Source organism: Somniosus microcephalus, chromosome 21 (genome assembly GCF_052327205.1).
Source record: "Somniosus microcephalus isolate GS21.2 chromosome 21, FLI_Smic_1.0, whole genome shotgun sequence".
NCBI lineage: Eukaryota > Metazoa > Chordata > Chondrichthyes > Squaliformes > Somniosidae > Somniosus > Somniosus microcephalus.
Window position 1 is genome coordinate 12,107,633 of NC_141007.1, and position 25,872 is coordinate 12,133,504.

At 48.7% G+C, this 25,872-nt stretch overlaps 1 protein-coding gene across 3 annotated transcripts in view; it reads right to left on the reverse strand.

The window, feature by feature from the left end:
* The window catches only part of itgb4 (integrin, beta 4), a 181,584-nt gene that overhangs the window by 131,777 nt on the left and 23,935 nt on the right, over positions 1–25,872 (reverse strand). For all 3 annotated transcript variants that reach the window (XM_085963248.1, XM_085963247.1, XM_085963246.1), the window contains exons 5-10: positions 25,074–25,278; positions 24,233–24,329; positions 19,929–20,100; positions 12,685–12,948; positions 7,771–7,860; positions 7,314–7,442 (exon numbers count right to left, since the gene is read on the reverse strand). In XM_085963248.1, the coding sequence (XP_085819374.1) occupies positions 7,314–7,442; positions 7,771–7,860; positions 12,685–12,948; positions 19,929–20,100; positions 24,233–24,329; positions 25,074–25,278 (957 nt within the window). The remainder of the gene's footprint in view (positions 1–7,313; positions 7,443–7,770; positions 7,861–12,684; positions 12,949–19,928; positions 20,101–24,232; positions 24,330–25,073; positions 25,279–25,872) is intronic.

Sequence of the window (25,872 nt, forward strand, 5' to 3'; positions counted from 1 at the left end):
CCCTCCGAAATCTCTGTAATCTCCTCCAGCCCTACAACCCTCCCTATCTCTGTAATCTCCTCCAGCCCTACAACCCTCCGAAATCTCTGTAACCTCCTCCAGCCCTACAACCCTCCCTATCTCTGTAATCTCCTCCAGCCCTACAACCCTCCCTATCTCTGTAACCTCCTCCAGCCCTATAAGCCTCCCAATCTCTGTAATCTCCTCCAGCCCTACAACCCTGCGCTCCTCCAATTCTGACCTCTTGCGCATCACAGATTTAAATCGCTCCACCATTGGTGGCCGTGCCTTCTGTTGCCTAGGCCCTAAGCTCCGTAATTCCTGCCTCTCTTGCCTCCTTTAAGATCCTCCTTCAAACCTACCTCTTTGACCAAGCTTTTGGTCACCTGTCCAAATGTCTCCTTATGTAGCTCGGTGTAAGATGTTGTTTGATAACGCTCCTGTGAAACACCTTGGGACGTTTTACTACATTAAAGGCGCTATATAAATGTAAGTTGTTATTGTTTTCGTGTCCTGCTTTGGGAATTTTCATACCATTTTCCCGCAGAAAGGATTAGAATTATTTTTAAATGTTGGGTTCGTTAAGCAAAGTGTATTCACAAAAACTGGGGAGGTGGGTGGGGTGGGGGGATGGGGAGGTGGGGTGGGGGGGTGGAAGTCATTGAGACAATAGGTGGTTAAAATACTAATGATTGGAGCTTCAATGTTGTTGCTCCATAGACTGTAAATAACATGCAATCTGTGGGCCTGTCTTGGCAATCAACAAATATCTCACACCCATTATGTTTGGAAAATCTAAAAGGGACAGTGGCCGCATGGATACGAAATCGGCTAAGTGACAGGAAACAGAGAGTAGTGGTGAACGGTTGTTTTTCGGACTGGAGGAAGGTATACAGTGGTGTTCCCCAGGGGTTGGTACTAGGACCACTGCTTTTCTTGATATATATTAATGACTTGGACGTGGGTGCACAGGGCACAATTTCAAAATTTGCAGATGACAAAACTTGGAAGTATAGTGAACAGTGAGGAGGAGAGTGATAGACTTCAAGAGGACATAGACAGGCTGGTGAAATGGGCAGACACATGGCAGATGAAATTTAATGCAGAGAAGTGTGAAATGATACATTTTGGTACAAAGAATGAGGAGAGGCAATATAAACTAAAGGGTACAATTCTAAAAGGTGGTGCACGAACAGAGAGACCTGGGGGTATATGTGCACAAATCGTTGAAGGTGGCAGGGCAGGTTGAGAAAATGGTTAAAAAAGCATACGGGATCCTGGGCTTCATAAATAGAGGCAGAGAGTACAAAAGCAAGGAAGTTATGAAGAACCTTTATAAAACACTGGTTTGGTCTCAACTGGAGTATTGTGTCCACTTATGGGCCCCGCACTTTAGGAAGGATGTGAAGGCCTTAGAGAGGGTGCAGAAAAGATTCATGAGGATGGTTCCAGGGATGAGGGACTTCAGTTATGTGGATAGACTGGAGAAACTGGGGTTGTTCTCCTTAGAGCAGAGAAGGTTGAGAGGTGTTCAAAATCATGAGGGGTCTAGACAGAGTAGATAGAGAGAAACTGTTCCCATTGGCGGAAGGGTCGAGAGCCAGAGGACACAGAATTAAGGTGATTGGCAGAAGGACCAAAGGCAACATGAGGAAAAACTCTTTTACACAGCGAGTGGTTCGGATCTGGAATGCACTGCCTGAAAGGGTGGTGGAGGCAGATTAAACATAAGAACATAAGAAATAGGAGCAGGAGTAGGCCATTCGGCCCTTCGAGCCTGCTCCGCCATTCAGTGAGATCATGGTTGATCTTCTGCCTCAATTCCATTCACCGGCCCTATCGCCATGTCCCTTGATGCCCTTATTAGTCAGAAATCTATCGACTTCTGTTTTGAATATACCCAATGACTGAGCCTCCACAGCCCTCTGGGGTAAAGAATTCCAAAGATTCACCACCCTGTGTGTGAAGAAATTTCTTCTCCTCTCAGTCCTGAATGGCCTACCCTTTATCCTGAGGCTGTGACCCCTGGTTCTAGACTCCCCAGCCAAGGGAAACATTCTCACAGCGTCCACCCTATCAAGCCCTGTAATAATTTTGTATGCTTCAATGACATCCCCTCTCATTCTTCTGAATTCAAGAGAATACAGGCCGAGTTTACTCAATCTCTTCTCATACGACAGTGCCCCCATCCCAGGAACCAGTCTGGTGAACCTTCGTTGCACTTCCTCTATGGCAAGTATATCCTTCCTTAGGCAAGGAGACCAAAATTGTACACAGTACTCCAGGTGTGGTCTCACTAAGGCCCTAAATAATTGGAGTAAGACTTCTTTACTCCTGTACTCAAATCCTCTTGCAATGAAGGCCAGCACCTGCACATTCACTTTCAGTAACTCATGTACAAGGACACCCAGGTCCCTTTGAGCACCTGCATTTCCCAATCTTTCACCATTTAGGAAATACTCTGCCTTTCTGTTTTTTCTACCAAAGTGGATAACTTCACATTTATCCACATTATAATGCATCTGCCATGTTCTCGCCCACTCACAGAGCCTGTCGAGATTCCCTTGAAGCCTCTTCACATCCTCTTCGCAACTGACACTGCCACCTAGCTTTGTGTCATCAGCAAATTTGGAAATGTTACAATTGAGGCTTTCAAAAGGGACTTGGATTAGTAACTGAAGGAAAAACATTTGCAGGGCTATGGGGAAAGGGTGGGTGAGTGGCACTAGCTGAAGTGCTCTTGCAGAGAGCCAGCACGGGTTCGACGGACTGAATGGTCTCCTTCTGTGCTGTAACCATTCTCTGATTCTATGATTCTACGTATGTTTTTTCTTAAATTGCCAGACTGATGTGTCAAGGCTCACAGTGTGGACAGGACCCAGAGTGATGTGGCTGGGCTCACAGTGCGGACAGGACCCAGAGTGATGTGTCTGGGCTCACAGTGCGGACAGGACCCAGAGTGATGTGTCTGGGCTCACAGTGCGGACAGGACCCAGAGTGATGTGTCTGGGCTCACAGTGTGGACAGGACCCAGAGTGATGTGTCTGGGCTCACAGTGCGGACAGGACCCAGAGTGATGTGTCAGGGCTCACAGTGCAGACAGGACCCAGAGTGATGTGTCAGGGCTCACAGTGCGGACAGGACCCAGAGTGATGTGTCTGGGCTCACAGTGCGGACAGGACCCAGAGTGATGTGTCAAGACTCACAGTGCGGACAGGACCCAGAGTGATGTGTCTGGGCTCACAGTGCGGACAGGACCCAGAGTGACGTGTCTGGGCTCACAGTGCGGACAGGACCCAGAGTGATGTGTCTGGGCTCACAGTGCGGACAGGACCCAGAGTGATGTGTCTGGGCTCACAATGCGGACAGGACCCAGAGTGATGTGTCAGGCCTCATAGTGCGGACAGGACCCAGAGTGATGTGTCTGGGCTCACAGTGCGGACAGGACCCAGAGTGGCTCACAGTACAGGACAGGACCCAGAGTGATGTGTCTGGGCTCACAGTGTGGACAGGACCCAGAGTGATGTGTCAGGGCTCACGGTGTGGACAGGACCCAGAGTGATGTGTCTGGGCTCACAGTGCGGACAGGACCCAGAGTGATGTGTCTGGGCTCACAGTGCGGACAGGACCCAGAGTGATGTGTCTGGGCTCACAGTGCGGACAGGACCCAGAGTGATGTGTCTGGGCTCACAGTGCGGACAGGACCCAGAGTGATGTGTCTGGGCTCACAGTGCGGACAGGACCCAGAGTGATGTGTCAGGGCTCACAGTGCGGACAGGACCCAGAGTGATGTGTCTGGGCTCACAGTGCGGACAGGATCCAGAGTGATGTGTCTGGGCTCACAGTGCGGACAAGATCCAGAGTGATGTGTCAGGACCCAGAGTGATGTGTCTGGGCTCACAGTGCGGACAGGACCCAGAGTGATGTGTCAGGGTTCACAGTGCGGACAGGATCCAGAGTGCTCCGGTTTCCTCCCACAGTCCAAAGATGTGCGGGTTAGGTTGATTGGCTATGATAAAATTGACCCTTAGTGTTAGGGGGATTAAATACGTGGGGTTACGGGGATAGGGTGGGATATGTGTCGGTGCAGGCTCGATGGGCCGAAATGGCCTCTATCTGCACTGTGAGGTTTCTGTGATTTCTGTGATTCTGTGATGTGTCTGGGCTCACAGTGCGGACAGGACCCAGAGTGATGTGTCTGGGCTCACAGTGCGGACAGGACCCAGAGTGATGTGTCAGGGCTCACAGTGCGGACAGGACCCAGAGTGATGTGTCTGGGCTCACAGTGCGGACAGGACCCAGAGTGATGTGTCAGGGCTCACAGTGCGGACAGGACCCAGAGTGATGTGTCAGGGCTCACAGTGCGGACAAGACCCAGAGTGATGTGTCTGGGCTCACAGTGCGGACAAGACCCAGAGTGATGTGTCTGGGCTCACAGTGCGGACAGGACCCAGAGTGATGTGTCAGGGCTCACAGTGCGGACAGGACCCAGAGTGATGTGTCAGGGCTCACAGTGCGGACAGGACCCAGAGTGATGTGTCTGGGCTCACAGTGCGGACAGGACCCAGAGTGATGTGTCTGGGCTCACAGTGTGGACAAGACCCAGAGTGATGTGTCAGGGCTCACAGTGTGGACAGGACCCAGAGTGATGTGTCTGGGCTCACAGTGTGGACAGGACACAGAGTGATGTGTCAAGACTCACAGTGCGGACAGGACCCAGAGTGATGTGTCAAGACTCACAGTGCGGACAGGACCCAGAGTGATGTGTCAAGACTCACAGTGCGGACAGGACCCAGAGTGATGTGTCAGGGCTCACAGTGCGGACAGGACCCAGAGTGATGTGTCTGGGTTCACAGTGCGGACAGGACCCAGAGTGACGTGTCTGGGCTCACAGTGCGGACAGGACCCAGAGTGATGTGTCAAGGCTCACAGTGCGGACAGGACCCAGAGTGATGTGTCTGGGCTCACAGTGCGGACAGGACCCAGAGTGATGTGTCTGGGCTCACAGTGCGGACAGGACCCAGAGTGATGTGTCTGGGTTCACAGTGCGGACAGGACCCAGAGTGATGTGTCAGGCCTCATAGTGCGGACAGGACCCAGAGTGATGTGTCAGGGCTCACAGTACAGGACAGGACCCAGAGTGATGTGTCTGGGCTCACAGTGCGGACAGGACCCAGAGTGGCTCACAGTACAGGACAGGACCCAGAGTGATGTGTCTGGGCTCACAGTGTGGACAGGACCCAGAGTGATGTGTCAGGGCTCACAGTGCGGACAGGACCCAGAGTGATGTGTCTGGGCTCACAGTGCGGACAGGACCCAGAGTGATGTGTCTGGGCTCACAGTGCGGACAGGACCCAGAGTGATGTGTCTGGGCTCACAGTGCGGACAGGACCCAGAGTGATGTGTCAGGGCTCACAGTGCGGACAGGACCCAGAGTGATGTGTCTGGGCTCACAGTGCGGACAGGACCCAGAGTGATGTGTCTGGGCTCACAGTGCGGACAGGACCCAGAGTGATGTGTCAGGGCTCACAGTGCGGACAAGACCCAGAGTGATGTGTCAGGGCTCACAGTGTGGACAGGACCCAGAGTGATGTTTCAGGGCTCACAGTGCAGACAAGGCCAAAGCTCAAAGAGTAAAATGATGTCATAAATCAAGATGGTAGACGATCGTTGAAACTTGGCTTTTAAAAGCCAAAGGATTGTATGGACATGGAAAGAATGAGGGAGAAGAGGGATTTTGAGATCATGTGAAGAATGCATTAAAGTAGGAGATGGTACAGTTGATAGGGTAGTTTTTGGCTTTGAGTGATAGTGTGAAATGAGTGACAGTGAGTCATCAGCCCGTTTTACATCTCTTCTGATTGAAATCAGTGCAGGTAAGGATTGGGGGAGAGGTAGAGTCAGTGGAGGTAAGGATTGGGGGAGAGGTAGAGTCTGGAGGTAAGGATTGGGGGAGAGGTAGAGTCAGTGGAGGTAAGGATTGGGGGACAGGTAGAGTCAGTGGAGGTAAGGACTGGGGGAGAGGTAGAGTCTGGAGGTAAGGATTGGGGGAGAGGTAGAGTCTGGAGGTAAGGATTGGGGGCGAGGTAGAGTCAGTGGAGGTAAGGACTGGGGAGAGGTAGAGTCTGGAGGTAAGGATTGGGGGAGAGGTAGAGTCTGGAGGTAAGGATTGGGGGAGAGGTAGAGTCAGTGGAGGTAAGGATTGGGGGAGAGGTAGAGTCTGGAGGTAAGGATTGGGGGCGAGGTAGAGTCTGGAGGTAAGGATTGGGGGCGAGGTAGAGTCTGGAAGTAAGGACTGGGGGAGAGGTAGAGTCAGTGGAGGTAAGGATTGGGGGAGAGGTAGAGTCTGGAGGTAAGGATTGGGGGAGAGGTAGAGTCAGTGGAGGTAAGGATTGGGGGAGAGGTAGAGTCTGGAGGTAAGGATTGGGGGAGAGGTAGAGTCAGTGGAGGTAAGGATTGGGGGAGAGGTAGAGTCAGTGGAGGTAAGGACTGGGGGAGAGGTAGAGTCAGTGGAGGTAAGGATTGGGGGCGAGGTAGAGTCAGTGGAGGTAAGGATTGGGGGAGAGGTAGAGTCAGTGGAGGTAAGGATTGGGGGAGAGGTAGAACGGGCTGCCGATTGGCTATTACCCGTTTTACACTGTAGCACAAAGTGAAGGTCTACCGCAATGAGTCTTGATTTGAACAGCGAGGATACAGGGTGGAGTTTGTGTCAGGGAACATTTCTAGAGTTTAGGAGGAAACCAGAAATGTTTTTGAAGAGTGTGTTGCAGTGATAGGATTTGATGGTTCTCCACTGACATCTGCAGCGTTGTCAATATTGAGGAATTGTTAGAGAGACATTTATTTGCAAGAGTGACCCAGATTGCAAACCAGTTTGAATGGATGCAATGGATTTTCCCTCCCACTTGTCACCCTTTCTCTCCTGACTCCTGATGGGATGCTATGAGCACTGGCTTCCCTCTGATAGATCACATTGCCTCATTAAAGGGGCCTTGACAGTGAGAGCTGGTAGGCAAGAACCATCACGGCCAAGTCATATCCTGCCTCATTCAATATCCACACACGCATGCACGCACGGATACACACCCGCCCACACTTTGCAGCAGAGGTCACAGGTTAGCGATCAAGAACAAGAGCACTCCTTGATATCTCTCCCATCCCTAGCCCTGGGCTCCAAGGCTCAGACCAGCTAACACAGCACAGGCCAGGAGTTGAGCCTAGGGCCTTCTGATCCACACAGCTCAGTGCTGCACTAGACAGTGGCCTTAGCCACTCGGCCTTCGGAGCCCATCCCTTTGCCTTGGATTTCTTACCACTACTCCTGGGATCACGGTAAAGGTGGAAGACTCGCTCCGCGACCTGCTGGCCAAAACCGATGAGACTTTAGCCCTCATTGTTTTGGGGATATTCTCAGCCCGGATTTCCATCTTTGAGCGGATGTTCTGGAGAAGGAAGGACAGGACACACAACAGTCAATAGCTAACCCCGAGGACACTATACAGCTATTGTATCAGATCACAGCGCAACAATTACATCATTCTGCAGCAAGGTACATATGACACCGTGTAGCGTTACATTGTGGTATACACACCAGGGATGTACTTTTTAAAATTCATTCACAGGATTTGGACGTTGCAGGCAAAGCCAGCATTTATTGCCCATTCCTAATTGCCCTCGAGAAGGTGGTGGTGAGCCGCGTAACATTACAATGCGGTATGTACAACAGGCGAGTGTGTTTTCTCTGAAAACAGTGACAGGAAGGTGCCTTACCTCAAATGATCTGCGTAACAGTTCGATTATGTTGGAGGAGTCTTGCTGTAGCCGCCCAATGTCAGACACGGGGAAATACTTGCTCAATTTCTATTAAAAAAAAGATGCAAGTAAAGGTTGGCATTTCCACTGCGCTGTGATAAAAAAAAACACCTCCTGGGAAACCATGACCTTTGGAGGAGTTTCCTTTGTAAATTTGCAAACGGTCACCAAGTAAAATGTCACAATGGGCTGTTCTTTGGTTGAGTATTGATTTAACCTTCGATGCACACTGTACAACATATTCTGTATTAAATACTGTGTATCATGAACACAAAACAATGTGCAATGACTAATCACACTGTCTCACACACTGCGATATACACTGTCTCACACACCCTGCGATATACACTTCTCACACACCCTGCGATATACACTGTCTCACCCACACTGCGATATACACTGTATCACACACCCTGCGATATACACTGTATCACACACCCTGCGATATACACTGTCTCACACACCCTGCGATATACACTGTCTCACACACACTGCGAAATACACTGTCTCACACACCCTGCGATATACACTGTATCACACACCCTGCGATATACACTGTCTCACACACCCTGCGATATACACTGTCTCACACACCCTGCGATATACACTGTCACACACACACTGCGATATACACTGTCTCACACACACTGCGATATACACTGTCTCACACACCCTGCGATATACACTGTATCACACACCCTGCGATATACACTGTCTCACACACCCTGCGATATACACTGTCTCACACACCCTGCGATATACACTGTATCACACACCCTGCGATATACACTGTATCACACACACTGCGATATACACTGTCTCACACACCCTGCGATATACACTGTATCACACACACTGCGATATACACTGTCTCACACACACTGCGATATACACTGTCTCACACACCCTGCGATATACACTGTCTCACACACACTGCGATATACACTGTCTCACACACACTGCGATATACACTGTCTCACACACACTGCGATATACACTGTCTCACGCACCCTGCGATATACACTGTCTCACACACCCTGCGATATACACTGTCTCACACCCTGCGATATACACTGTCTCACACACACCCTGCGATATACACTGTCTCACACACACTGCGATATACAGTCTCACACACACTGCGATATACACTGTCTCACACATACTGCGATATACACTATCACACACCCTGCGATATACACTATCACACACCCTGCGATATACACTGTCTCTCACACTGCGATATACACTGTCTCACACACACTGCGATATACACTGTGTCACACACCCTGCGATATACACTGTCTCACACACACTGCGATATACACTGTCTCACACTGCGATATACACTGTCTCACACTGCGATATACACTGTCTCACACACCCTGCGATATACACTGTCTCACACACCCTGCGATATACACTATCACACACCCTGCGATATACACTGTCTCTCACACTGCGATATACACTGTCTCACACACACTGCGATATACACTGTGTCACACACCCTGCGATATACACTGTCTCACACACACTGCGATATACACTGTCTCACACACCCTGCGATATACACTGTCACACACACACTGCGATATACACTGTCTCACACACCCTGCGATATACACTGTCTCACACACTGCGATATACACTGTCTCACACACTGTCTCACACACCCTGCGATATACACTGTCTCACACACACTGCGAAATACACTGTATCACACACCCTGCGATATACACTGTATCACACACCCTGCGATATACACTGTCTCACACACCCTGCGATATACACTGTCTCACACACCCTGCGATATACACTGTCACACACACACTGCGATATACACTGTCTCACACACACTGCGATATACACTGTCTCACACACCCTGCGATATACACTGTATCACACACCCTGCGATATACACTGTCTCACACACCCTGCGATATACACTGTCTCACACACCCTGCGATATACACTGTATCACACACCCTGCGATATACACTGTATCACACACACTGCGATATACACTGTCTCACACACCCTGCGATATACACTGTATCACACACACTGCGATATACACTGTCTCACACACACTGCGATATACACTGTCTCACACACCCTGCGATATACACTGTCTCACACACACTGCGATATACACTGTCTCACACACACTGCGATATACACTGTCTCACACACACTGCGATATACACTGTCTCACGCACCCTGCGATATACACTGTCTCACACACCCTGCGATATACACTGTCTCACACCCTGCGATATACACTGTCTCACACACACCCTGCGATATACACTGTCTCACACACACTGCGATATACAGTCTCACACACACTGCGATATACACTGTCTCACACATACTGCGATATACACTATCACACACCCTGCGATATACACTATCACACACCCTGCGATATACACTGTCTCTCACACTGCGATATACACTGTCTCACACACACTGCGATATACACTGTGTCACACACCCTGCGATATACACTGTCTCACACACACTGCGATATACACTGTCTCACACTGCGATATACACTGTCTCACACTGCGATATACACTGTCTCACACACCCTGCGATATACACTGTCTCACACACCCTGCGATATACACTATCACACACCCTGCGATATACACTGTCTCTCACACTGCGATATACACTGTCTCACACACACTGCGATATACACTGTGTCACACACCCTGCGATATACACTGTCTCACACACACTGCGATATACACTGTCTCACACTGCGATATACACTGTCTCACACTGCGATATACACTGTCTCACACACCCTGCGATATACACTGTCTCACACACACTGCGATATACACTGTATCACACACCCTGCGATATATATTGTCTCACACACCCTGCGATATACACTGTCTCACACACCCTGCGATATACACTGTCTCACACACACTGCGATATACACTGTCTCACACACACTGCGATATACACTGTCTCACACACCCTGCGATATACACTGTCTCACACACCCTGCGATATACACTGTCTCACACACCCTGCGATATACACTGTCTCACACATCCTGCGATATACACTGTCTCACACACCCTGCGATATACACTGTCTCACACACTGCGATATACACTGTCTCTCACACTGCGATATACACTGTCTCACACACCCTGCGATATACACTGTCTCACACACTGCGATATACACTGTCTCACACACTGTCTCACACACACTGCGATATACACTGTCTCACACACTGCGATATACACTGCGATATACACTGTCTCACACACCCTGCGATATACACTGTATCACACACCCTGCGATATACACTGTCTCACACACACTGCGATATACACTGTCTCACACACACTGCGATATACACTGTCTCACACACCCTGCGATATACACTGTCTCACACACCCTGCGATATACACTGTCTCACACACACCGCGATATACACTGTCTCACACACCCCGCGATATACACTGTCTCACACACTGCGATATACACTGTCTCACACACCCTGCGATATACGCTGTCTCACACACCCTGCGATATACACTGTCTCACACCCTGCAATACACACTGTCTCACACACCCTGCGATATACACTGTCTCACACCCTGCAATATACACTGTCTCACACACCCTGCGATATACACTGTCTCCCACACCCTGCGATATACACTGTCTCACACACTGCGATATACACTGTCTCACACACACTGCGATATACACTGTCTCTCACACTGCGATATACACTGTCTCACACACCCTGCGATATACACTGTCTCACACACCCTGCGATATACACTGTCTCACACGCCCTGCGATATACACTGTCTCACACACACTGCGATATACACTGTCTCACACCCTGCGATATACACTGTCTCACACACCCTGCGATATACACTGTCTCACACACCCTGCGATATACACTGTCTCACACACCCTGCGATATACACTGTCTCACACACCCTGCGATATACACTGTCTCACACACCCTGCGATATACACTGTCTCACACACCCTGCGATATACACTGTCTCACACACCCTGCGATATACACTGTCTCACACACACTGCGATATACAGTCTCACTCCCTGCGATATACACTGTCTCACACACACTGCGATATACACTGTCTCACACACACTGCGATATACACTGTCTCACACACACTGCGATATACACTGTCTCACACACTGCGATATACACTGTCTCACACCCTGCGATATACACTGTCTCACACACACTGCGATATACACTGTCTCACACGCCCTGCGATATACACTGTCTCACACCCTGCGATATACACTGTCTCACACCCTGCGATATACACTGTCTCACACACACTGCGATATACACTGTCTCACACACCCTGTGACGTACACTGCATAACATGCCCTATAATGTACAGAATAGTCTCATCCTGTAACATAGACTATAAAATATGCTCTGTAATATAAATCGTCTAGAAACGAACCCTGCAATATAAACCGTAAAAGTGGCCCTATAACATATACTGGAGAGATTAAATCTGAAATATGCACTGTATAATATGCCATATAATATACAATGCGTAAAGACTAACCCTGTAATTTATATTGTATAACACACCATGTAACATACATTGTAGAGACTGTTCTTGTAATATAAACTGTAAAACATGCCAGTAATATATACTGTACTAAGACTAAACCTGTAATGTAGACTGTACATGCCCTGTAATGTATCCGGTATAGAGACTAATCCTTTAATTCTCGGTGTCTCGTGACTAACCCTGCAATATTAAGCATGTCCTGTGGAACGTGCTACACAAAGTTAACCCTGTTTTCTCCTGATAAACATCTTACCTCATAGTAAGAGTAAGAATGGTTAGTGACAGCAAAGATTGGGATGATGCTGTGCTTCCCGAGGAGGCGAATCAGAGTTGGAATTGATGGGTAATCTTGCTCCTTATCCTGGGTGTAGGTGCCTCTATAGTCTAAATGACAGCGCTCATCGTTGCGTTTTAGAATCCCAGAGAGGACGTTGGAGCCATCGGCCTCATAATGGAAGGCGGACTCAGTGGAGAAGACCAGCAGGTGAGTACTCTGATCCCGCCAACCAATCTTACCCTGCAAATAAAACAAATACACTGCTCAGGACAGGAACTGAGTCAAACAGAAACATGTCTCATCACACAGAGACAGTGTGACGCTCTCAGAGCATGAAGCACTGGCCAGGATAGCGTATCCCATAATGTGCTGTAAGGGCAACAGAACATGAAATAAAGCTCCAGACAACATTGGAAGGGCAGCAGGGTAGGCTCAGTGTTCCCATAATGCAATATATTAGCAATAGAACAGGAAGTATACTCCCACAAACCACCGTGATAGCTGTACAAGAGGAAGTATAACCCTGTTGTATAACCCTGTGAGAGTACTGATCCAGTGAGCACCATCACACTGTGCATGGTGAGAACATAATGCATGTTAACAGGAAGTACATTGCCATACTGCACCATCAACTCTATTAACAGGAAATAGATTCCCATAATGCACCATGATTCTATTATAGGGAGAACATTCCCAGACTGCTGATTCTAAGCTCCTCACATGCTTGTCACTCCTCACAGGCTCCGTAAGACGCAGCTTTAAAGGCCGTGAGCCCTCAGCCAGTTCCTGTGATGTCTACAGAAGAACGTTAACTGTTTCTGGGAGTGAGTGATAATGTACTAACGGCCTCACATGCAGCATTGGGCCTGCAGGGAAAACAGCATAAAAACATTACAGCAGAGCATCAGGATGTGCCATTGTCAGCGTGAGATATTTCAATACAGTCTCTTAGAGAACCCCCAGATTGAATGGATCTGGAGATAGTATTTGAGTTGCACAATTCTGGGGTACTGGTGGGTACAGGTCTGCAAAAATTAACACACACACTTCCATAAAATCTACCTAAAATGGAACACATTTTGGGCTCCGTCAAACGCGTTAGATACAGAGTAAAGCTCCCTCTACACTGTCCCATCAAACACGCCCAGGGCAGGTACAGCACGGGTTAGATACAGAGTAAAGCTCCCTCTACACTGTCCCATCAAACACTCCCAGGGCAGGTACAGCACGAGTTAGATACAGAGTAAAGCTCCCTCTACACTGTCCCATCAAACACTCCCAGGGCAGGTACAGCTCGGGTTAGATACAAAGTAAAGCTCCCTCTACACTGTCCCATCAAACACTCCCAGGGCAGGTACAGCACGGGTTAGATACAGAGTAAAGCTCCCTCTGCACTGTCCCATCAAACACTCCCAGGGCAGGTGCAGCACGGGTTAGATACAGAGCAAAGCTCCCTCTACACTGTCCCATCAAACACTCCCAGGGCAGGTACAGCATCGGTTAGATACAGAGTAAAGCTCCCTCTACACTGTCCCATCAAACACTCCCAGGGCAGGTACAGCACGGGTTAGATACAGAGTAAAGCTCCCTCTACACTGTCCCATCAAACACTCCCGGGGCAGGTACAGCATGGGTTAGATACAGAGTAAAGCTCCCTCTACACTGTCCCATCAAACACTCCCGGGGCAGGTACAGCACGGGTTAGATACAGAGTAAAGCTCCCTCTACACTGTCCCATCAAACACTCCTGGGGCAGGTACAGCACGGGTTAGATACAGAGTAAAGCTCCCTCTACACTGTCCCATCAAACACTCCCAGGGCAGGTACAGCACGGGTTAGATACAGAGTAAAGCTCCCTCTACACTGTCCCATCAAACACTCCCAGGGCAGGTACAGAACGGGTTAGATACAGAGTAAACCTCCCTCTACACTGTCCCATCAAACACTCCCAGGGCAGGTACAGCACAGGTTAGATACAGAGTAAAGCTCCCTCTACACTGTCCCATCAAACATGCCCAGGGCAGGTACAGCACGGGTTAGATACAGAGTAAAGCTCCCTCTACACTGTCCCATCAAACACTCCCAGGGCAGGTACAGCACGAGTTAGATACAGAGTAAAGCTCCCTCTACACTGTCCCATCAAACACTCCCAGGGCAGGTACAGCACGGGTTAGATACAGAGTAAAGCTCCCTCTACACTGTCCCATCAAACACTCCCAGGGCAGGTACAGCACGGGTTAGATACAGAGTAAAGCTCCCTCTACACTGTCCCATCAAACACTCCCAGGGCAGGTACAGAACGGGTTAGATACAGAGTAAAGCTCCCTCTACACTGTCCCACCAAACACTCCCAGGGCAGGTACAGCACGGGTTAGATACAGAGTAAAGCTGGAGGAGGGGACCGAGTGTAACATATCAAAGTTTGCAGATGATACTAAGATGGGAGGGAAAGTAGTGAGTGAGGAGGACATAAAAAACCTGCAAGGGGACATAGACAGGCTAAGTAAGTGGGCAGAGATTTGGCAGATGGAATACAATACTGGAAAGTGTGAGGTTATGCACTTTCGCAGGAAAAATCGGAGAGCAAGTTATTATCTTAATGGCAAGAAACTGGAAAGTACTGAAGTACAAAGGGATCTGGGGGTCCTGGTGCACGAAACTCAAAAGGTTAGTATGCAGGTGCAGCAAGTGATTAAGAAGGCCAATGGAATGTTGGCTTTCATTGCTAGGGGGATAGAATATAAAAATAGGGAGGTATTGCTTCAGTTGTACAAGGTATCGGTGAGACCGCACCTGGAATACTGCGTACAGTTTTGGTGTCCATACTTAAGAAAGGACATACTTGCTCTCGAGTCAGTACAAAGAAGGTTCACTCGGTTAATCCCGGGGATGAGGGGATGGACATATGAGGAGAGGTTGAGTAGATTGGGACTCTACTCATTGGAGTTCAGAAGAATGAGAGGCGATCTTATTGAAACATATAAGATTGTGAAGGGGTTGGATCGGGTGGATGCGGGGAAGATGTTCCCGATGATGGGTGAAACTAGAACTAGGGGGCATAGTCTTAACTGAGATGAGGAGGAACTACTTCACTCAGAGTGTGGTAGGTCCATGGAATATGCTGCCCCAAAAAGCTGTAGAAGCTACATCATTACATAAATTTAAAACAGAAATAGACAGTTTCCTAGAAGTAAAGGGAATTAAGGTTACGGGGAGCGGGCAGGAAATAGGACATGAGTCTAGGTTCGGATCGGTCATGGCCCTGTGGGTAGCGGAGCGGGCCCAGGGGCCGTGTAGCCTGATCCTGCTCCTATTTCGTGTGTCTAATTCTGTTAGATTCAGGAGATGGTTCTTTGATAGTGGATTGGCGGTGATCTTATTGAATGGCGGAGCAGGCTCGAGGGGCCGATTGGCCTACTCCTGCTCCTATTTCTTATGTTCTTATGTTCTTACACTGTCCCATCAAACACGCCCAGGGTAGGTACAGCACGGGTTAGATACAGAGTAAAGCTCCCTCTACACTGTCCCATCAAACACTCCCAGGGCAGGTACAGCACAGGTTAGATACAGAGTAAAGCTCCCTCTACACTGTCCCATCAAACACTCCCAGGGCAGGTACAGCACGGGTTAGATACAGAGTAAAGCTCCCTCTACACTGTCCCATCAAACATTCCCAGGGCAGGTACAGCACGGGTTAGATACAGAGTAAAGCTCCCTCTACACTGTCCCATCAAACACTCCCGGGGCAGGTACAGCACGGGTTAGATACAGAGTAAAGCTCCCTCTACACTGTCCCATCAAACACTCCCAGGGCAGGTACAGCACGGGTTAGATACAGAGTAAACCTCCCTCTACACTGTCCCATCAAACACTCCCAGGGCAGGTACAGCACGGGTTAGATACAGAGTAAAGCTCCCTCTACACTGTCCCATCAAACACTCCCAGGGCAGGTACAGCACGGGTTAGATACAGAGTAAAGCTCCTTCTACACTTTCCCATCAAACACTCCCAGGGTAGGTACAGCACGGGTTAGATACAGAATAAAGCTCCCTCTACACTGTCCCATCAAACACTCCCAGGGCAGGTACAGCATGGGTTAGATACAGAGTAAAGCTCCCTCTACACTGTCCCATCAAACACTCCCAGGGCTGGTACAGCATGGGTTAGATACAGAGTAAAGCTCCCTCTACACTGTCCCATCAAACACTCCCAGGGCAGGTACAGCACAGGTTAGATACAGAGTAAAGCTCCCTCTACACTGTCCCATCAAACACTCCCAGGGCAGGTACAGCACGGGTTAGATACAGAGTAAAGCTCCCTCTACACTGTCCCATCAAACACTCCCAGAGCAGGTACAGCATGGGTTAGATACAGACTAAAGCTCCCTCTACACTGTCCCATCAAACACTCCCAGGGCAGATAGAGCACGGGTTAGACACAGAGTAAAGCTCCCTCTACACTGTCGCATCAAACACTCCCAGGGCAGGTACAGCACGGGTTAGATACAGAGTAAAGCTGGAGGAGGGGACCGAGTGTAACATATCAAAGTTTGCAGATGATACTAAGATGGGAGGGAAAGTAGTGAGTGAGGAGGACATAAAAAACCTGCAAGGGGACATAGACAGGCTAAGTAAGTGGGCAGAGATTTGGCAGATGGAATACAATACTGGAAAGTGTGAGGTTATGCACTTTGGCAGGAAAAATCGTAGAGCAAGTTATTATCTTAATGGCAAGAAACTGGAAAGTACTGAAGTACAAAGGGATCTGGGGGTCCTGGTGCACGAAACTCAAAAGGTTAGTATGCAGGTGCAGCAAGTGATTAAGAAGGCCAATGGAATGTTGGCTTTCATTGCTAGGGGGATAGAATATAAAAATAGGGAGGTATTGCTTTAGTTGTACAAGGTATTGGTGAGACCGCACCTGGAATACTGCGTACAGTGTTGGTGTCCATACTTAAGAAAAGACATACTTGCTCTCGAGTCAGTACAAAGAAGGTTCACTCGGTTAATCCCGGGGATGAGGGGATGGACATATGAGGAGAGGTTGAGTAGATTGGGACTCTACTCATTGGAGTTCAGAAGAATGAGAGGCGATCTTATTGAAACATATAAGATTGTGAAGGGGTTGGATCGGGTGGATGCGGGGAAGATGTTCCCGATGATAGGTGAAACTAGAACTAGGGGGCATAGTCTTAGAATAAGGGGCTGCTCTTTCAAAACTGAGATGAGGAGGAACTACTTCACTCAGAGTGTGGTAGGTCCATGGAATATGCTGCCCCAAAAAGCTGTAGAAGCTACATCATTACATAAATTTAAAACAGAAATAGACAGTTTCCTAGAAGTAAAGGGAATTAAAGGTTACGGGGAGCGGGCAGGAAATTGGACATGAGTCTAGGTTCGGGTCGGTCATGGCCCTGTGGGTAGCGGAGCGGGCCCAGGGGCCGTGTAGCCTGATCCTGCTCCTATTTCGTGTGTCTAATTCTGTTAGATTCAGGAGATGGTTCTGTGATAGTGGATTGGCGGTTAGGATCAGATCAGCCATGATCTTATTGAATGGCGGAGCAGGCTCGAGGGGCCGATTGGCCTACTCCTGCTCCTATTTCTTATGTTCTTATGTTCTTATGTTCTTACACTATCCCATCAAACACTCCCAGGGTAGGTACAGCACGGGTTAGATACAGAGTAAAGCTCCCTCTACACTGTCCCATCAAACACTCCCAGAGCAGGTACAGCATGGGTTAGATACAGAGTAAAGCTCCCTCTACACTGTCCCATCAAACACTCCCAGGGCAGGTACAGCACGGGTTAGATACAGAGTAAAGCTCCCTCTACACTGTCCCATCAAACACTCCCAGGGCAGGTACAGCACGGGTTAGATACAGAGTAAAGCTCCCTCTACACTGTCCCATCAAACACTCCCAGGGCAGGTACAGCACGGGTTAGATACAGAGTAAAGCTCCCTCTACACTGTCCCATCAAACACTCCCAGGGCAGGTACAGCACGGGTTAGATACAGAGTAAAGCTCCCTCTACACTGTCCCATCAAACACTCCCAGACCGGGTACAGCACGGGTTAGATACAGAGTAAAGCTCCCTCTACACTGTCCCATCAAACACTCCCAGAGCAGGTACAGCACGTTTATATATGGAGTAAAGCCCCCTCTACACGCCCAACCTCAGAACAGCCTTGTCTGCTGTACCAGTGTAAATGGTTCCATTTGTCCCATTTAATGTAGGAACATAGGAACAGGAGGCGGCCATTCAGCCACACGAGCCTGTCCTGCCATTGGCTAATCTGTTTCTTAATTCCATATATCCCCAGTTTGGTTCCGTAACCCTTAATACCCTTGCCTAACAAAAATCAATCTCAGTTTCAAAATTTTCAATTGACCCCCATCTTCAACAGTTTTTTGGGGGAGAGAGTTCCAGATTTCCACCACCCTTCGTGTGAAGAAGTGCTTCCTGACATCACCCCTGAACGGCCTGGCTCTAATTTTAAGGTTATGCCCCCTTGTTCTGGACTCCCCCCACCAGAGGAAATAGTTTACCTTTACCTACCCTATCAAATTGTTTAATCATCATAAGCCCCTCAATTAGATCATCTCTTAATCTTCTATACAGAACAGAAGTCTAATCTATGCCACCTGTCCTCATGATTTAACCCTTTTGGCCCCGGTATGATTCTGCTCTGCTCCCCTCCAAGGTCAACACATCCTTCCTGAGGTGCGGGGCCCAGAACTCTAGATGGGCAATAAATGCTGGCCTTGCCAGCGACGCCCACGTCCCATAAATCAATAATAAAAAAAACTCAATGCAGTGCTCTAGTTGGGGTCTGACCAGAGCTCTGTACAGCTGTAACATCACTTCCACCACTTTGTATTTCAGCCCTCTGAGATGAAGGCCAACAATCCACTAGCCGTTTAAATTATTTTTTGTACCTGTCCACTCGTGTCGGTAAGAGAGATTGGAATTTTGTCGCCATTTTGCGTTGTGTACCCCTGTGCACTATTCACTGGGGTGGGGATGCCCAACTCAGTTCATAGCCAACATCCAACACACTGAGCCCTGCAGAATCCTTAAATGGAGATATTTAAAATATTTCACCACTGGCCACAACATATCACATTTAATATATTTAATTCTGTCTTCACAACGTTTTTAACACATGGAAATATGAGCAAAGGATTTGAAGGCTTCGGATCCCAGAGTGAGCTGACTCACCTCACAGACAGCAACCTGCAGAATCGCATCGAATCCACCTTCAGGCGCATCCACATTCCCAGAAATTCTCTCCTTCTCCAGCTCCTGGGTGAAATGGTTGGCGTTCTGTGTCAGACGAATGACGTTCTTGAAGGAGAACGGGGCGTCGCTGTTGGGCCAGGGTTGCTTGAGCCTGGAACAGGCGAAAATCCAACAGAGGTGAGACACGGATGGGTATGAACTCCACCATCCCACGAGAGCAACCACCGCGGAATCCCAGCCGGGTTTGGGTGAGGGGATCGGAGAATGGTGCAGGAACCAGGCCTGACAGGTTTCCACCCCAATCACGAAAGAAAAGGACATCTGGTTACCGACCCGCCTGTCGAGGGTGAGTTACTTCTACCCACCCCACTTATAGAATCATGGAATGTTACAGCACAGAAGGAGGCCATTCAGCCCATCGTGCCTGTGCCGACTCTTTGAAAGAGCGATCCAATTAGTCCCAATGCCCTGCTCTTTCCCCATAGCCCTGCAAATTGTTCTCCTTTTCAAATATTTATCCAATTCTCTTTTGAAAGTTATTATTGAGTCTGCTTCCACCACCCTTTCAGGCAGAGCATTCCAGATCACAATAACTCACTGCGTAAAACAAATTTCTCCTCATCTCCCCTCTGGTTATTTAGCCAATTATCTTAAATCTGTGTCCTCTGGTTACCGACCAGCCTGCCAGTGGAAACAGTTTCTCCATATTTACTCCATCAAAACCCCTCGTAATTTTGAACGGCTCCATTAAATCTCCCCTTAACCTTCTCTGCTCCAATCCCAGCTTCTCCAGTTTCTCCACCCACACTCTGACCCGGCTTGTACATTTTATTTCCATGTCTGGACAGATTCTCAATCACCTCCAAGGGTTTAGGTTTAGTTTTGTGTAAACTGGTAGAAATGCATTTCAGTGTTATTGAACTGATGTTTCCGCAGATCGAGGAGTTGAAGGTCTTGTACTGCTTTGAATCAGTAGGCCAGGGTCAGTGATCACTTCCAGCATGTTACTCAAGAATATTTCATTTTTAAAACTGGGAACTTGATTGGGTGATTTAAATAGACCAATCAGAAGTGAGAAGTTCACTTTCTCAGACTGAATATAAGGAGGCATTTCACTGCCCTCCATTTCCATGGATCGACTTCGCGGCTTGGCTCCACAATGATGCATTAGTTGAGTTTACAATGTACCGGCCTCATTGAACAAATACAGCAGTTGTATTTATTTAGCACTACCCTTTAAGAAAATATGCTTGTGCAGAGAGAGATATAAACAGAGAGAGAAAGAGACAGACAGAAAGAAAGAGAGAGTGACAGGCATAGTGAGAGAGAGAGACAGACAGAGCGAGAGAGACAGAGAGAGAGAGAGAGAGAAAGACAGACAGAGCGAGAGAGAGAGACAGAGAGACAGAGAGAGAGAGAGAGAGAGAGAAATAGACAGAGAGAGAGAGAGAGAAATAGAGAGAGAGAGAGACAGACAGAGAGAGAGAGACAGAGCGAGAGAGACAGAGCGAGAGAGAGAGAGCGACAGAGAAAGACAGACAGGGAGAGAGAGGCAGAGTGAGAGAGAGAGAGAGAGAGAGAGACACACAGAGAGAGAGAGAGACAGAGAGAGACAGAGACAGAGACAGAGAGACAGAGAGAGAGAGACAGACAGACAGAGCGAGAGAGACAGAGCGAGCGAGAGAGACAGAACGAGAGAGACAGAGCGAGAGAGAGAGAGAGACAGAGAAAGACAGACAGGGAGAGAGAGACAGAGAGAGACTTGCATTTCTATAGTGCCTTTCACGACCACTGGACATCTCAAAGCGCTATACAGCCAATTAAGTACTTTAGAAGTGTAGTCACTGTTGTAATGTGGGAAACACAGCAGCTAATTTGCGCACAGCATGATTCCACAAACAGTGATGTGCTAATGACCAGATCATCTGTTTTTGTTATGTTGGTTGATAACTCCCCTGCTTTTCTTCAAAATAGTGGCCATGGGATCTTTTATGTCCACCTGAGAGAGTAGACTGGGCCTCGGTTTAACATCTCATCCGAAAGACGGCACCTCCGCCAGTGCAGCACTCCCTCAGCACTGCACTGGAGTGTCAGCCTAGATTTTTGTGCTCAAGTCCCATGGAGTGGGACTTGAACCCACAACCTTCTGATATCAGAGGCAAGTGTGCTGCCAACTGAGCCAACTGAGAGTGAGAGAGACAAAGGGAGAGAGGCAAAGGGAGAGAGAGAGAGAGGGAGACAGAGAGAGAGAGACAGAGGGAGAGAGAGAGAGATCCCCTGACAACAGGCAGTCACTGCAGGCCTTTCAATGATAAATATACAGGCAAGTGATGAATCCCAGACCCTCATGACCATGAAAGAAGACTCGGAGCTCCCGCTCAATGAACTTATTCTCTCTATCCCATGGATCTGTGACTCACTGTCTTCACTGCATGTGAATGGAACAACCCTCTCATGGATGCGGGATCACCCTGCCCGGCTTTGTTCTGATGCCCTATTGTACTTTATAAACAATTAATAAACCTATTTGTAGCCGGATATGAGTGTAAAGTTTTTTGAGTGTGACCTTCTGAAACAAAGAGGCAGTAAAGTTTTTTTATCACTAGTTTGGTGCTGATCGTGTGTTGTGGTCACACCTTGAGTCAATGGATTTTACCGCCGTCTGTCTTCGATAAATGAGTAACTCGTACAAAAAGAAAGCTGCTTAGAACAGAAAAAATCATCGTCCTCCTGGAATCGCGCCAAATAATTCCGATTTATTACATTTCCTGTGAGCCTCTAAGTTGCCACTCCCGCTGATGTTGTCATTTCTCTGTTACTGTCGCGTCCCGACTCAAATTTCCCAACATTCCTTCTTCCCTTCTCCCCTACTCTCCTAATGTCCCTCGCTCCCCCCTTTCCCCCTCCCCTCTCTCCTACTGTCCCTCTCAACCCCTCTCCCCCTCCCCTACTTTCCCCTCTCCCCATCTCTCCCCTACTCTCCCCTTCCCTGTACTCTCTGCCCCTCCCACTCTCCGATCCCCCTTCTCTCCCCTTCTCCCACTCTACCATTGGTAGCAGAGTCTTTAGATATCTTACCCCAAACCTTGCAACTTCCTCCCTGAGTGCCTCTCCCAACATCTCTCCTTCAGAAACCTCCTCAAAGCCCACCTCTTTAGAATCATACAGCACAGAAGGAGGCTATTCGGCCCATCATGCCTGTGCTCTCCAATTAGTCCCACTCCCCTGCTCTATCCCCCTAGCCCATAGAATGTGGGTGGACCATGGAGGAACATCCCCCTGTATCACTGGAAGTTGTTTTGATGTTGCTCCCCAGTTTATGATTCTCACAAAAAGGTCTTTGGTAAAACTCTCGCATTTTGTTTGGAGTGGAATAACCACAATAACATCCCACCCAGTATATTATCTCCCTGTATCCAGTGAAGAACAGGCCCTTCTATATCATCCTGCATTGCCTACATAATAACAGTCACTACACTTTAAAGTAAGAGATTGGGTAAGGAGCTGTGTCAATACAAGCCTACTATACATCACATTCACACACACACACGTAAACACATGTATGCACACACAAGCAAACAAAAACACAGAAACAAACAAACACACATGGACAGCCACACACATGGACAGCCACACACATGGACAGACACACACATGGACAGACACATACACAGAAACAAACAGACACACACATGGACAGACAAACATATGGACAGACACACACATGGACAGACACACATGGACAGACACACACACAGAAACAAACAAACACACATGGACAGCCACACACATGGACAGCCACACACATGGACAGACACACATATGGACAGACACACATATGGACAGACACACATATGGACAGACACACACACGGACAGCCACACATATGGACAGCCACACACACGGACAGACACACACACGGACAGACACACACACGGACAGCCACACACACGGACAGCCACACACACGGACAGACACACACACGGACAGGCACACACACGGACAGACACACACACGGACAGGCACACACATGGACAGATACACACATGGACAGACACACACACGGACAGACACACACATGGACAGACACACACACGGACAGACACACACACGGACAGACACACACATGGACAGACACACATATGGACAGACACACACATGGACAGCCACACACACGGACAGACACACACACGGACAGACACACACACGGACAGACAAACACAGTCACAGTCTGCACGTCACTCCCCTTCAGGTCTCTGATAAGCGTGAAATCCTGCTCTTACCTTGAAGGCCTCATATCTGTCTGTGGAACAGTCACTTTGTCAACGAACTTCCCGAAGCCGATGGTGTAGTCACTGGACATGTTCCTCACAACATCAGCTGTCAAATACAAACAATGAGAATTTGGGGCATAGAAACATTCATGCTAATATCAAAGAAAGAAAGACTTGCATTTCTATAGCGCCTGTCACAATCTCAGGATGCCCCAAAGTGCTTTACAGCCAATTAATTACTTTTGAAGTGTAGTCGCTGTTGTAATGTGGGAAACGCGGCAGTCAAAAACTGTGTATAGCAAGATCCCACAAACAGCAATGTGATAATGATCAGATCAACTGTTTTAGTGGTGTTGATTGAGGGATAAATGTTGGCCAGGACACCTGGGAGAACTCCCCTGCACGTCTTCAAAATAGTGGCCATGGGATCTTTTACATTCACCCGAGAGAGCAGACGGGGCCTCGGTTTAACGTCTCATCCAAAAGACGGCACCTCCGACAGTGCAGCGCTCCCTCAGTACTGCACTGGGAGTGTCAGCCTGGATTTTTGTGCTCAAGTCTCTGGAGCGGGACTTGTACCCACGACCTTCTGCCTCAGAGGCGAGGGAGCTACCATTGGGTCGCGGCTGACACTTACGACCTACACTGCACCAATCCATGCTCGAAACCCCCTCCAATTAGGACGGTCTGTTTGTTCCTTCAGGACGTAGGCAGAGCCACTCAACGTCAAACTAACGTAACTCACTGGAGCGTCCTAGAGCCCCCCGGGACTGCGAAGCTCAACACCGTTAGGACCGGTGCAATGGGTCGAGTGTGGAAACGATATTGGACTAAACACTCTGGTGCTTACCCAGCTTGAGGCCAAGTTTCTTCAAGTTGTCCAAATCGTCCTCCATCGAGTTGGAAAAGTCCATGAGGAAATAAAGATCGACTGGAGCTTCCAGTGGCTGAAAGACCTCGATGTCCAATGTCTTCTCCTCGCCTGCCCGCAGTGTCATGGACACCTGCTGTGGTGAAATCTGGGTGCGCTTGCTGCTGGTGTTGATTCTAGTTTTCTGAGAAAGAAAGAACCTGCAGTTATATATATATATTTTTTTTTAATTCATTGATGGGATGTGGGCGTCGCTGGCTAGGCCTGCATTTAGTGCCCATCCCTAATTGCCCTTGAGAAGATGGTGGTGAGCCGCCGCCTTGAACCGCTGCAGTCCATATGGTGTAGGTACACCCACAATGCTGTTAGGGAGGGAGTTCCAGGATTTTGGCCCAGCGACAGTGAAGGAACGGCGATACAGGTCCAAGTCAGGATGGTGTGTGGCTTGGAGGGGAACTTGGAGGTGGTGATGTTCCCATGCGTCTGCAGCTTTCACAGGGCCCAGGACGTCCCAAAGCGCTTTGCAGACGGTGCTTTACGTACCCCAGCAGAATCATACCCCAACAGTGCCAGGCTCCAAAGTGGAGTCATGGTTTTGGGAGGAGCAAGGAATAAAATAGTCATCATGCATATATAGCAGGTCCCAGCTGATACAATAGTGGAGTTGCTTTACTCAAACTCAGTGTCCATGGACTAGGGTAGGAGAAATAAGCCAAAGTGTCCACTCCTGGTCACCACTCGGGGTGTGAGGGGAGAGCAGAGTCTGATTAGAAACAGA